The sequence below is a fragment of the Staurois parvus genome, unplaced genomic scaffold (genome assembly GCF_062004578.1).
Source record: "Staurois parvus isolate SC_StPar_1 unplaced genomic scaffold, SC_StPar_1.0 ptg000362l, whole genome shotgun sequence".
NCBI classification, from domain to species: domain Eukaryota; kingdom Metazoa; phylum Chordata; class Amphibia; order Anura; family Ranidae; genus Staurois; species Staurois parvus.
In genome coordinates, this window is record NW_028318158.1 from 9267481 (window position 1) to 9281946 (window position 14466).

General features: G+C 41.4%; 1 protein-coding gene across 1 annotated transcript in view; it reads right to left on the reverse strand.

The window, feature by feature from the left end:
* Positions 1-1905: 1905 nt before the first annotated feature.
* Positions 1906-14466, reverse strand: part of ACBD3 (acyl-CoA binding domain containing 3) — a 47474-nt gene continuing 34913 nt past the window's right edge. The window contains exons 6-8 of the mRNA XM_089685094.1: positions 13382-13583; positions 11035-11319; positions 1906-3019 (exon numbers count right to left, since the gene is read on the reverse strand). Of these exons, the coding sequence (XP_089541220.1) occupies positions 2808-3019; positions 11035-11319; positions 13382-13583 (699 nt within the window). The 3' untranslated portion in view covers positions 1906-2807. The remainder of the gene's footprint in view (positions 3020-11034; positions 11320-13381; positions 13584-14466) is intronic.

Consider the following 14466-nt stretch of genomic DNA (forward strand, 5'->3'; position numbering starts at 1 on the left):
AGAGACATACACTTAATAAGCCTGAAACATTTGCCCTCCAATACTTGACTAAGGTAATCCCAATAGACAAAGTACATCTAAACCCAAAAACTAAACTTTAAATATATTGCAGCATATCAGTCTTTACAGTTTTGTAGTTTTCTTCAAGCTTTTTTCTATATAATAAGTGAAGTGAACTTCTGCGCCTACCAAGTGATAAGCAAGGTGATAGATGCAAAAAAAAAAAACAAAAAAAACTTTGTGACTGCTGCTGCTCACATCAATTGTATTCCCACAACAAACAAAATTACATAGATAAATGATGTAGTGCTGCTTAAATATTAAATAAACATCAATTTGACATTATAAACAACCAAAGTGAATCCACAGTACTCATAACAAAAAATTATATAAATGATTAAAGTGCTCCAAACAAATGCATAATGTTCATAAATATCCAGATATATCGCGATCCAACACCATAGATGCAAATCCGTGCTTAATGTGGATTTCATGCATTAATTAGTGCCACTTCTGTGCTCTCAGAACTCTCACCTCCAAGGCATGTAAACTGCGTGTTTAATGAGACATCTCCACTGTAGGTCACTATCTCCTTTTAGCCACTAGGGGCTGTCCACTCTTCCTCCCATGCAATGGATATTTTAAGGTAGCCTTAGAAATCTTCAATTTACTGGATACCAGTAACCTCACCCAAAAGAAAAACCGCCTCATATAGTGTAGTAGTTGAGTAAAACCTCCAATATTTATTAAAAACACACTTCCATTCTGTTTAAAAAAAGATGTGCTTTACAGATCGTAAAACACATCTATTTTAAACTACACAATATGAGGCGTTTTTTTCTTTGGGGGAAGTTACTCACTAAACACACAGTTTACATACGCTGGAGGTGAGAGTTCTGGAGCACAGAAGTGGCACCAATTAGTGCATGAAATTCACATTAAGCACAGATTTGCATCTATGGTGTTGGATCGCGCTATATCTGGATATTTATGAACTTTACACATTTGTTTGGAGCACTTTAATATTCATTTATATAATTTTTTGTTAATGTATGATATTTGCATCAATTCATATATTTTATTATTATTATGAGCACTGTGGATTCACTTTGGCTGTTGATAATGTCAAATTGATGTTTAATATTTAAGCAGCGCTACATCATTTATCTATGTAACTTTTTCCATATAATTTCACCCGATGAGCCTGCCAGTTAAGCTGGCCATAGACAAAGCGATTTCCTTTCCTGCAACCGCTGGTTGTAGGAAAGAAAATTGCTCAATTTCCCCAGAAGGAGCTGTCCCCGCCAGGAGAACACAGTGAGAACTGCTAGCAGCTACAATGGCAGCTAGCCATAATTGCATGTAAAATCCGATAGGCTGGTTATCAACTTGGGTACAACCTGCCCATACATGGTTCAAATCTTGGCCAGTCCCTGCTGAATGGCCAGCCTAACACATTTACAACTCAGCTCACTCACTGCACTGTATCTGTGGGAAAGCAGCATTGTCACCCTAGGCAGCCTTTATGAATTGAACTACAAATGCCTCCCTCTCTCCTCAGTCTCCATTATATAGGAAGGAGGTGTCCTGAAGTTCACACAGATAGGTGGGAAGGTCGATAAGATTGTTGATATTTCAGTTTACTGATAAGAAGTTACAATGCCATAAGATCCCTTGCAGGATTACCAGGTATTTCCTTTACTTGCAGAAAATGTACTTATCTTGAAAAGGAAAACAAATACACGTCACCTCAGCTAAGTACCGGTAAGCTGTAACATCTAAAATTTTGTTCTTGGGTTTAGACCTTAACTTCAACAACAATTTGGGAGACCCCAAAACTATTCAAGGTGGGGGATCATCTTTGGGTCAAAACAGGAAGGCCTGAAAAAAATGACTCGTTCGAAATATTAGAGAATAATTATTATTACAAACCATAATTCATAGGATTAATATTAGATTCACAAGGTACATGAGATCATTTCATTAGCGTACCAGAAAAATTTAGAAGCGTCAGATTATAAAACTCTTCTGACAAACCAACAAGATCGATATGGCAGGGGGATTTTGCAGACAGGCTGCACAGTATTATACATAACTATGAATAATAATAGAGAAGAGAAGGAAGGTCACAATCAATCATGCAGCAGACAGTATTGTATACCCGCCCATTTTATATATCTCCAATATTAAATTATTAAGGATCACACTCATTCATACGGCAAGAACAACTTTATTCTGCCGTGTGTCATACAAGCTTCAAGCCCAGGTCCACCATGAAATCAGAAGGGCAGCCACATTTTGTCCCATCGTCCAGAACCATTTCCGTTCAGTACAGAATTTTCAGGATAATTATTAGGGAAGCTTTGCTTGTCATTTGTCTCTTCACACAAGAGATGTTAAACACACCAACACCAGAAGGACAGGAATTCTTCATAAGTCAAGGAACTTTTCAACTGATACACCATGCCACTCCCACGCACAACTTCCTGTTTCTCCTCTGCAGATCAGAAAACTCCATAAAGGGCTTAATTTAAAACAGAAAATAAAATAAAACTTGGTACAGGAGGATAACAATAAGTTGCCAACGTAGCTGAATTCCAACACTTCGACCCTTTTACTGTCAGAGGCTTGATGGCAACGAAAGGAATAAACTGCGCTGGGCTGAGTTAGTGTTGCACTAAGCAGGTTCAGCCCCCAAATATCACAAGATGAGGAGAGATGGAGGGACAACACTGACTTGACGGGATCCAGCAAAAAGTGATCCACTCACTGCCTTAGCCCTGCTGTTGGCCTTGGCCCTCCCCCCTTTATCTGGTGTAGTACACTCTGTAGTAGACAGACTTTGACCTCCACAAGGAGTAAGAGTTGTCAAATTTCAGCAGGTAGACCCCCCTGCCAGGGTACTGGTGACTTCCGGCGTAAACTTCTTCATGACAATCCCGCCTGTATACCGGTACTATTTCATCCACCTGAGGCTTGTTGGAATTCTTCTTGGTTTTCTCTTCACTGTTCGGGTTTTCTGTGTGAAGAGGAGAGGATTAGCCAAATACTTTGATGGTGAAGATTTTTTACTAAATCAACATCATAGAGGCAAATTAATAGGGATATCCAAAAAAAGGTTGATTTCCTTAGTAATGTCTACAGTTTAAACACTACAGAATAGTATGTGAATAACTGATCGGATAGTTGGGAAGGATTTTTCTGACCCACCCACTCCCCCACGTGGCAAAATTGGCAGCAGTAGCCAAGAGGGATTTGGTTTGGGCTTTTTAGGATCAATTCAGTGGCTACATTTGCCAATGATGATTATTTTTTTTCAGCTCTTCTTGGTTGTGACAGCTCAAAATAACAAGATTTTTGACTTGCTATAAATTCTTTTCCTTGGAGTTCATTAAGGAACATAGAAGTCTCAGAAGAAGTTCTGAGAAGTATAGGTTTTACTACCATCTGCAGAATTGGACAATGGCAACAAAAAAAAGCTGTTAGCTAGTATATAGTTAATTGCGCACTGACCATCTAATCCCAGCGTTTCAGTGCACCCAGAAGAAACATGCGCAGTGTCCAGCACCACTGTTTGAAACCTGTCAAAGTCTATAAAAGGCTGAAATATGCTGTTGCTGGACAGGACTGAACACCATACTCCAGTGGCACTGGAATTTAAGACCCTATGCGTTCAGGGACACATGCCTGGAATGTAGAACACCTGCACTCTGGGCATATCTCCTTGAACATATAGGGCCCTAAACTCCCAGTACTGCTTGATGTAGCAAGCCCTGTTCAGCCCCAGTGTATTTTAGCCTGCCATAGACTTTGACAGGCTGCAGGCAGTGGGTCCTGTGCCTCCACAGTGCACTAAAATGTCAAAAGGCCTAACTCCTCCAACTCCCATTATGCTTCAGTATCATGCAAAACAGTAGTAGGAGTGATCATAAAATAGGGGTGGGACCTGTGCCCAAGAAAAGGATTTGACAGATATTCAAATCTTTCATTAAAGGACACAGTGTCCAAAGGAATTCTGAGATGTATCGAAAGTAAAAAGCAATTCAACTGAGGGGTAGGCAATTAAAAGGTTAATAGGGCCACAAAAAACAAAGTAAAATTTAGGGTTGTTTGCAGCTCAAAGTGCTGTCGGAAGGTCCTCACATACGAAGCTTGCAGAAGATGAAGCCCAAGCATCTACCTGCTAAAACTTAGAGAACGTGTTAAAAAAAAAATCTAGGTGACAGCCTTTCAAAGAGACAAACACTTAAAGTATAGGTTCACCTTTTGCAAAAAAAAAAAAATAAATGATCTTTTTTTGCAGGTAACAAAATGTGCATTTATTATTTTTGTCTGCAGGAGCCTGTAAAGCATTGCACCAGCGATCAGTAGATCGCTGGTGCTATGCAGGTCTCCTGCAGATCTGTCAGTATATCTGCTTGCCCGTACGGGATGTAAAAGCATACAGATATACTGACAGGAAGATTCAATGAACTACCACGGTGCTCCAGAGCGCCGTGGTAGTTCATTGAAAACTACAAACTGACAGCTGCCAAGGCTGTCGGGACTTGTAGTGCATTAATTCACGGAACTCTGAATGAATGAAGTGGCTGTGTGGGCAGAGCCCCGCTGTTTTGATATCTGACAGACCGTATTATTATTATACATGATTTATATAGCGCCAACAGTTTGCGCAGCGCTTTACAATATAAGGGAGACAGTACAATTACAATACATTTCAGTACAGAAGGAACTTCTCCCCATACTTCTGTCAGAGGGAGGGGGGAGCAGCGGCTGCAGCATTGGGAACATGTTACATGAAAACATAAACATGTTCCCAAACTGATCCTTTAATGCCAAAAGGCCCAGGAGACACTTACTGATATAGTGGAGTGTGACCTGACGGAAAAAGGTTGAAGCTTGTTCTTAAGCCTTTAGGCCTGAATGATTAGCTGCCTAATTCACTCTATGGGAAACCGCAGGAAAAAGACAAGTCAGCGAGCCTGAAAAAATACACAGCTGAAACGTAAACTCTTAACAGCTCCCACCACATTCAATAATGGAGCAAAACCTTCTTGGGGTGTACAGAACAAGGACAGAGATGGTAGAACAATGTCTTGAAGATTATTCGATGGATCTAATTTCAAACAATTTAACAGGGACCGCCTTCTGTCGAATGAAAAGGTTGGAAAATTTTAATTTGATCAGCAACTGCAGCACTGATCAGTCTATTCTGACAGAGGAGTACCACCTGTTGTCAGAACACAATAGCACAGTGGCGAGGATTCCTCCATCCAGATCGGTTGTGTGGATGGGGAAGTTCATTATTTATTTTTTTCCAATTAGCCCACTGGTTGATTGAAAACAAAAAATAAAAAAAACGACCTAACTATGGGCAGCCTAATGAAGAAAGAAGGCCTCAGATCTCTAGGCAACCTTGTCCTTGTTGTAGGACTCAACAATAGCGAGCCACTAACTCTGAAATGCACCTCACAGAAGTGAATGCAACAAGGAAAACAACTTTGTGAAACAGTGTTGACCGTGAAATATCCCAGAGAGGTCCAAACAGTACCCATTGAAGAGCTGAAAGAACCAGGTGACCAACACCCTGTACAAAGATAGACACCAGGAAATGTGATGCAAGCAGTCTTCAAATTAGAAAAAAAAAAAAAACAGCCAAATGTTGATCCAGACCGCATTGGAGAAAGGTTAAGATGTGTTCCTTGAGTCCCTGAGATGAAGTTTCCATGCCTTGCACGATACAAAGTGCACTTTCTAAATCTAACTATAACCTTGAGGGAAGTAAATTTCCTAACTTGTAGGAGGGTAGGAATAACCAAATCAGATAGTCCACTGTCTCTGAGAACCTTGGCTTCAACAGGCAAGAGGCCACAGAGTGTCTTGCCAGGAGTCTGATCAGGTCAGTGTTTCTCAATCTTTTTCCACTCAGGTCACTCATGAAAAGTATTTTCAGTTTCAAGACACTGCAGTCTAAGGCTTAGTTCACATTACTGGGTGTCAGGGAACAACAACCTGCGTACATTCCCAACATGCAGAGAAACGTGCTCTTTAGCAGATACGCAGGGGTGCCATAAGGTCTTAAAGGTGCCCCTATGCAGTCTGCTGCTGAACCTCGAAGCCAGGGGGTACACATATCTAGTGTTTTCCCCCTGTGACACCAAGCCATGGATAACCTGGTCCAGGGTGCACAGCCACAAACTATACCTTCTTGTTCCATGGTGCCAGAATGTTGTGTTGCAACTCTTTGGGAGTGAAATTGGGCAAAGACTACCATAAAGGAGGCAATCATCAAGCCCAGAACTTGTAAAGCAGAGAATATGGAGGCTCCTTTACAGTAGAGTACAAAAATAGGAGCGGAGAGTCAGAAGGTTTTCCTGCGGAAGGAAAGCTCTGAACTGAGCAGTATTTAGAAGATAACCTGGATATTCCAAACAATGAATTGGTTCCAGCACTGCCTTCTGGAAGTTCAGGATTCAAACACACTTCTGTAGAGTTTGAACAATTTGTTGGACATTTGACTGATAAAATCTGCGCCCACTGTTCTCGCAAGAGGTTGTCTAGAAATGCCACAACTGGAATATCAAGCTAGTGAACCAAAGTAAGCACAGGGGCAAGCGCTCTGGCAAGTATGCTTCAAGTCAAGAATAGGATGTATGCCCCTAGGTCTACTTTAAACTTGGGAAACTTAAATAGGTTAAAGAAGAAGCCATGATCCTGCTGGATTAGCAAAAATTTGAGGCATGGGTGATCTTGTTGGCACCATCTGGCTTGACAACATTTTCCACTTAACCTTTCTTAAAGTAGTTCTAAAGGCTCAAGGCTTTTTTACCTTCATGCATTCTCCATTGGCTCCCACTGCTGTCAATCAGGTAATCGAGCCGCAGCTCTATGTGTCTAATAAACACGTAGAGCATTGGCTTAGGGGATGAGCACGCAGCAGTGCCCCCAGTGCGAGCGGCTTTCCTTGGGGGCACTGCTCGAAGGGGAGGAGCCATAAGCACCACCTGGAACCGAAAAGAGGAGGATCGCTGCTGCTCTGTGTGAAACCACTGCAAAGAGTAGGTAAGTATAGACATATGTTTATTTAAAAAAAAAAAAAAATGAAGCTTTAGTGTCACTTTAAGGGAGACAGGTGGAAAATTGTTTGCCAATCAGACGCAGTCACTGTTCAGGTATTCCCAACAGCCGCAGGTTCCAACTGTCAGAATACAACAGCTGGCAGGGGAGATTCCAGCATCCACACTGTTTAACATTGATGGGGGAATAGATTAGATTTTCTCTCAATCAACCCATATGTGACTAGCTTTAGTAAACAACTCTTCCAAAGGCTATTGCTCTGCAAAACACTTGGGAGAAAAGAACAATTAGTCAGAATCAGACCAGTCACCATACAAAACCGGTTGCAATAACGAGCATACTGGGAATTTTTAAGGGAGCCCGATCCTTTGAGAATGTTGCGCCAGTACTAAACACTTATGCATTGTGACAATAAGCACTAATAAGGTTCCTTAAAGCCTAAAGCAGACTATATATTAGTCTTGAAATGACTTGAATATGTGGGATTAGGCATTATTCCCACTGAGCTATTGTGTTCTGACAGTGGGAAGACTTAACCTCCTCAAAATACAATGATCCAATCGAGCGGCATTTATCAGATGGGCTGGTTCTACAGAAGCCGATCAGTAGATCAACTTCTGTACATCCAGGGTGCCCATACACGAATCGAAATTCATCTGGTCCCTCCTGAACCGGTCGAATTCCAATTCATGTCTGGGAGGCTTCAGAGTAATGTCTTTAGGCAGAGCCTGTTCAAGCATAAATGTGGCTGAAGGGAGAGACTTCAGGACTGCTTCCTATGATCGCACTAACACAAGTATGTAAAATTTGAAAGTTCGCACAGGAGCACTTACCCACCAACTGCAGGAGCAAGAGAAGTTACTTTGCCAACAGTGACCTATTCACTGTGAGGAAAGAGAAAGAATAGATCGTGTAGGGCCCTTGAAGAGGAGCAGTGAGGCTTACAGTAAAGGTGGAAGGGCAGAGCTAGTGCAAGCACACGATACAGCCCCACTCAATAGCTAAGGTGCCTGCAACACATCCAGAAAGTGGCACAGCACCCATTTCTGCCAAGTACCTAAGACCAGAGAATCTTCAGGTACAGGCTATTACCAGAGGTAATATCAGGGTCCTTGACCTGTACAGTGCTCTGTGGCCAACACATTACACTTGGTGACCTGGAAAGTGCCACATCCAAAGGTCACAATAATAGGCAAAGCACGCCCCACATTATCTCCGTGAAGGGTCCAGGTATGGCCTTCAAGGAAGTGAGAAAAGTTAGGTATCTTGCAACTGTAGTAAACAAAGAATATTGACTGAAGAGAAAATATCTTTAAAAGAAAAAAAAAAAAAAGTCAAGCAAAATGGGCTTGATTTTCTGAGAAGAGAAGACGTCCATTTTTCTAGGACACTATCAGGAAACTGAAGCATGATGGGAGTAGGAGAGGTTATTCAGGCTAACAGCTTTTTTGTAGCCAGTGTCCAAATCTCTTGTAGATGGCTGTATGACCCATACGTCTCAGGAATCCTTCTGACCTTGTGTCCCTTAATGAATAAGCATATAGTCATGTAAAAACTGAAATCAAAGGCAAACAAGCAGAGAAAAACATTACAGCTGAATTACACAATCTGTTAAGGGATCTGTATTTCTGTCTAGCTGGTCCTGAGTTTCAAACAGCACAAACTAGGTTGATGACCTGTCAATTCTGTACTGCAGTACAGCCTGGTCATCCACTTGTGCAATCTGTTCTCTCCTCCAGTTCGCATGTTCCTTATTGGTCAGGCTCCTAGTTCTGCCCTCCCTACTCCCAGACAAGTGCTACTGCCTAAGGGATTACAAGAGGCTCATACCAAATCAAATTAAAGGTGCTTACACTAGTGGCATCTAAAGTGTTCTTAAAGTGGTTATAAGCTTCAGGTTGTTTTTACCCTAATGCATTCTATGCAAGAAAGTAAAAAAAAAAAAACAAAACCTGTGTGCAAATTCCCCCAAAGACCCCCTCCCCCCCACCTTCAATACATACCTACATACATTCCAGCACTGTATACGAGAGAAGTGTTTCTCCTAGGTCTCTACCTCCTTACTGGCTGAGATACAGCAGCGGGAGCCAAGGGCTCCTGCTGCTGTCAATCATAGCCAGTGAGGAGGGAGCGGGGCTAAGTCGTACTGTGTGTCTTAAAGACACAAAGAGGCGGCTTTAGAGCGAGCATGCACGAGTGCCCCTAAAGTAAGCAGCTTGCCCTAGAGGCATTCAGCAAGGGAGGGGGGGGGGGGGGTACAGAGCAGGTAAGCATGACATTTGTAATAAAAAAAAAACAAAAGAACCTTTAGAGGAAACAGAGGTAACCTATTCCAGCAGTGACAGGTCCAGCCTTCAGTCATCAGATCCAATACGATCTTTTTTTGGCCACTGATGAACTAATCCCTGCATATGCAAGTAGTAGTTACATCTTCCCCTGAACCTAGTTCCATTCTATTCTCAGCATGCCAAGAGTAAACCTGAATATAAACTACACTGTGAAATGATGGTGGAAACCTCCTGCGCTTAAACCTAAAAACCTTTATCTAGTCTAAATAACGGAAGCTGCTAGCATCCAAATGATTCAAGATATAAAAATACCAAAGTGATGCAGCGCTACTCTGATGAGAATATTGGTAACACTATATCAATAAACATATAAATGAAAAAAAAGTGTATAAAAGTGACACAATGTGCAACAAAAACAAACAGTGACCTGATCCTCCAGGGATCTATAATAAGATCTATAACACAGATCCTTTGAAGGGACGTAATGAATCACTTCTGCCTCCACAATGACTTGTGGAGGCAGAAGTGATTCATTACGTCCCTTCAAACTGCTGTTGACAGTGTGTTCCTGCACTCACTTCCTGGGGTCTCGATGGCTTGGCCTCTCAACTTTTTGGTCTACAGGTCTCAATGAGTAATATTGGCGCTTACCATATGATTTACCTGGAGAGGATTCTACTGCTTATATGTACATCCCTGGGAGTGAGATCGCTGAGGGGAGAGATATCCAGGAGTAGAGGAATCATATACATGGAGGACCTGTGTTAGTGATCCAAAAAGTGTTTTGACCCCTTGCGTGTCAAAGCAAGAAGGTGAGCGGCCAATTCGGCTTTTGACGGATACCCTTATGTGATTACTCACATACACCATCCACGAGTACAGTAGTGTAGTGCCACAATTTGGACTTTTTTCACTAGTTTTCCACTTTATTTGGAGTCATGCGTTTGCATATTATAGGTTCACATTTGTTCAAAGTATTGAGTGTGTTTGATTTGTGCATACATCGATTGTGTATGAAAACACTTTATATATTTTTTTGGATTTGGATTTTTATGTTTATGCACGTTTCGCACTTTTCATGCGTTTCCTTGAGTTTATTCTTGGACGTATCATTATTTAGTCCTATTTGGGCTAAGTTCATATATTTGTTTGCTTGATCTGTTTACACTATTACTTTGGTTGTATGCACAATTATACCATACGATCAGTATTGGTAAATCTGAAATTACTATCTTTTGAGTGGTTCAACATTCACGGTGTACACTTTGGATCCATTTAGGATCAGTTCACTTATTATGGATCCCTGGAGGATCAGGTCACGGTTTATGTTTTTGTTGCACATTGTGTCACGTTTATACACTTTTTCATTTATATGTTTATTTATATAGTGTTAGCAATATTATCATCAGAGTAGCGCTTCCGTATTTTTGTAAACTACACTGTTTATTTTATATCTGCTTGGAGTTTATCTCCAAATAATAGTCATTATCAGCTTTTAACATCTGGGATGAGCTTTACATGCAACACTATAGTAGGATTAAACAGTTTCCTGTTATCAGCTGAAAGCATTCATCCATGTTGGCCAAAACAGACACAATCAAAAAGCTCTGCAGGCTCTTTGTAAAAGTCATAGCAGAAGAAAACAGATTAGATCAACCTCCTAACCAACCTTCATCCTCCTCCTCATCCTCGCTGGATTCACTGACGTGAACACTGACCACTGTGTTCGGGGAGTCTGTCCATTCAAAGTAAACCCCAAAACCAATGTCAAAATTATCTGTGGCAAACTCCCAGAAGAGGTAGGATCCCTCTTCGTGTGTGGGGACTCTGACTGTCACCACCTCCCCTCGTCCTACAGTGATCACTGAATCTGCGTCCTGACGGATCTTCTCCTTGAAATCTTTAATCTGTGGTCGGGTCCACATGGAAGGAGCGGCTATCACCGGCGTAGTCTCTGCAGAAGGAAATTCCACACAATTTAGCTGCAGACCTCCAATTCACTGGACATCTTTAGAGAATATGCTTGACCATGCATGTGTTTTAATGGTACAGATGCACATTTCATGAAAAAAACTGTTTAGGTGATTTATAGTAACTCAGACTACTAGAATCATCTGGGGAAAAATGGCACCCTATGCTTTAAGCCAGGGCTTGAAATTTCCACTCGCCTGCTCGCCAATTGCCATGCGTCTACGCGTGTATATTTCTGTGTATGTACATTTATCTGTGTGTATGCGTGTCTGTACGTGCCTGTGTGTGTGAATATGTCTGTATGTGTGTGTGTGTACATGTGTGTCTGTGCGTATGTGTGTGTGTGTGTGTATGTACATGTCTGTGTGTGTGTACAGGTGTGTCTGTGTGTGTGTTTGTTGGTGGCGAGTAACTCTTAAGGCCTGGCTAGTAGCTCAGGACTTGAAATTTTAAGTCCTGCTTTAAGCCACAGGTGCCAAATTGTCGTTGAGAAACTACAAGTCCCATCATGCCTCTGCCTTGGGGAGTCATACTTTCAACTGTCAGTCGTGCAATGTCTCATGGGATTTGTAGTTCCGAAAAAGCTGGAGGGCCGCAGTTTGACACCCCTGCTTTAAGCTATGCAGGTTCCATAGAGTACTACTGACGAAATCAAGTAGGATTGTATAATGTTGTAATTGTGTGCCATCAATGCCTAGTAGGTGCCACTTGGGTGGCTTTCACCATAGGGAGGTACTGATTACAGTGGTAAGCAGACCATGGCTCCCACTCACAATTAATCACAGGTATTTAAAAGGCTATTAAAAGCACACCTAAGAATAAAAAACACACCTGTGTAGCGAATTAGGAGGAATTGCGTGTCTATGGATGCATACTGAACTCCACAGATACATCCCTGGCTATGATTATGTGCGATGGCCCCACAGAAAAAAACAATAGGTGTATGTACACCTTAATATGTACTTCGTACTTACTCCATTTTGGATAATATATAAGATTTTTGTTAAACTGAATTTTAAAAAAGTGCAAAAAAATTATGTTTATCTTGCCAGACATCCAATACTGTCTTGTGTATTCTGCGGTGTTACTTCATCTCCTCTTTGACCTACAGAACATTTCCACCCATGTTATGGAGATTGGTAAGAGATACAGTACAGTGAATGAATTTTATCACTGTAAAGCAAGAAGTGTTACTGGCAGGATCAGTGGAAGAAAATAAAGGAAAAAAAAGCATAAAAAAATAAAGTTATTGCAGCCACCACATTTAAGGACTGCAATCTTAACTTTTTGTCCTTGAGTTTAGTTGCACTTGAATGATAATCTAAAAAAGTGGTACTATAAAGTGGTAATGTTATTCTGTGATTTGCAAGGGAATTACGGTGTTTTTTTTTTTTTAATTGTGTGAGTAAACAAAACAGAAAACAAATGAAAAAAACCCACAATTTTTGTTTATATTTCAAAGCAGAACTCAAGAATTCAGTCACTTTTAAAATATACCAGCTTAAACTGGGTTAAGTCCAACAAGGTGTAAGCCACCTTGCGGACATCTCTCTTAATTAACATTTACTGACTATTGCTGTTTTACAACTATTGCTATACTCTTGGCGCTCTGACAGGAGTGATCCAGCTTTCTCACAAAGTAGCCTTGTTACCTGCCCCACCCCTCTGCTGTCCATTCACAGGCGGCTTTGTATTTTGTAAATGGATTCATATAATACATCAAATTCTGTGATTGGGCAATAGAAAATAAGGGCGGGCAGAGCGGCTGCTTGCGTCTGGAGAGACAGAAGGTATAGTGATAATTGTAAATTTTAAGAAAAATGGCATACACCAAATTGGATTTAATCCACTATAAGAAAACTAAATTTTAAAAAGTGATTAAATTCTTCGAGTTCCTTCTTTAAAAAGCTTTGATGTTTTCACTGCTGCCAGTGTTCTCATTGGGGAGACTTCCTGTCCCTATAATGCCTATCACCAGGCAAGCAAAAAATATCAAGGTGGATGTACATACAGAAGTTGCCTGGCTGAGAAATCTGATCTCTCACCTTTTGGCCCATTCTCTAGGATATCATCAAGGGGGTCAGGTTCCAATTCGGTCTCTGTGCCATCTATGTGCGGGTGACTCTGACCATTCACAGAGGGGGATTCTCCGGTTGCCATTGCACTTCCTGAGCTTGCCTTAGTGGGAGAGTTCACTGGAGAACCACTTCCGGCTAATGCCGCCTCCTGTTGTTTCTGTAGTGCAGCCTGCAGAAGAGGATTAGATGACTGAAATTAAAATTAAATGCCACGTACCCATACAAATTTCCTCGCTTACCAACTTCGTATGGGTGAGGTCAATATTTATATTCGGCATCTCCAACCACATGGTACCACTGCCAGTGATAGAGCAGATTTAATTTAAAAGATAAATGCTGTGTTGCCAACACAGGAAAATATTAGGGATACCCTTGTTATTGACAGTCATGTTTAGGGATAAAAACTGGATTTTTTTCTACATACTTACCTGTAAAATCCATTTCTTGGAGTACATCATGGGACACTGACAGGCTATTAATGACTATGTGGGTTATATGCCACCTATAGGTGAATGGACACTGGCTGATCAGAGAGGAGGTCCTCCCCTATATAACCCCTCCTACATAGGAAGAACTTCAGTTTTTGTAGCAAGCAATGAAATACCAGAAAGATGGGCAGGACCTTGTCCTGTGATGTACTTCAAGAAATGAATTTTACAGGTAAGTATGTAGAAAAAAAAATCCAGTTTTCTTTATCGTACACCACGGGACACAGAGCAGGCTACTCATGACTATGCGGGATGTCCCAAAGCAATAAAGAAATTTGAGGAGGGTGACAACATGATAGCCACCATCAATAATCCCTCAGGACCTACTCAGCTATCCATAAAACACTGCGGGCCAAAGGCAGAATCCTCTGCGGCTCCGACATCCACCTGGTAGAACCTTGTGAATGTGTGAACCCAAAGACCATGTAGTGGGCCTTGCAAACCTGAGCCACTAACACTTGATGGTAGATTGCTTAAAATGCCCTCACACGCCTGGTAGAGTGTGCCTTCATCCAAAAGGGTGGGATTTACCTTGCAAACCATAGGCTTGACAGATCCAATTGA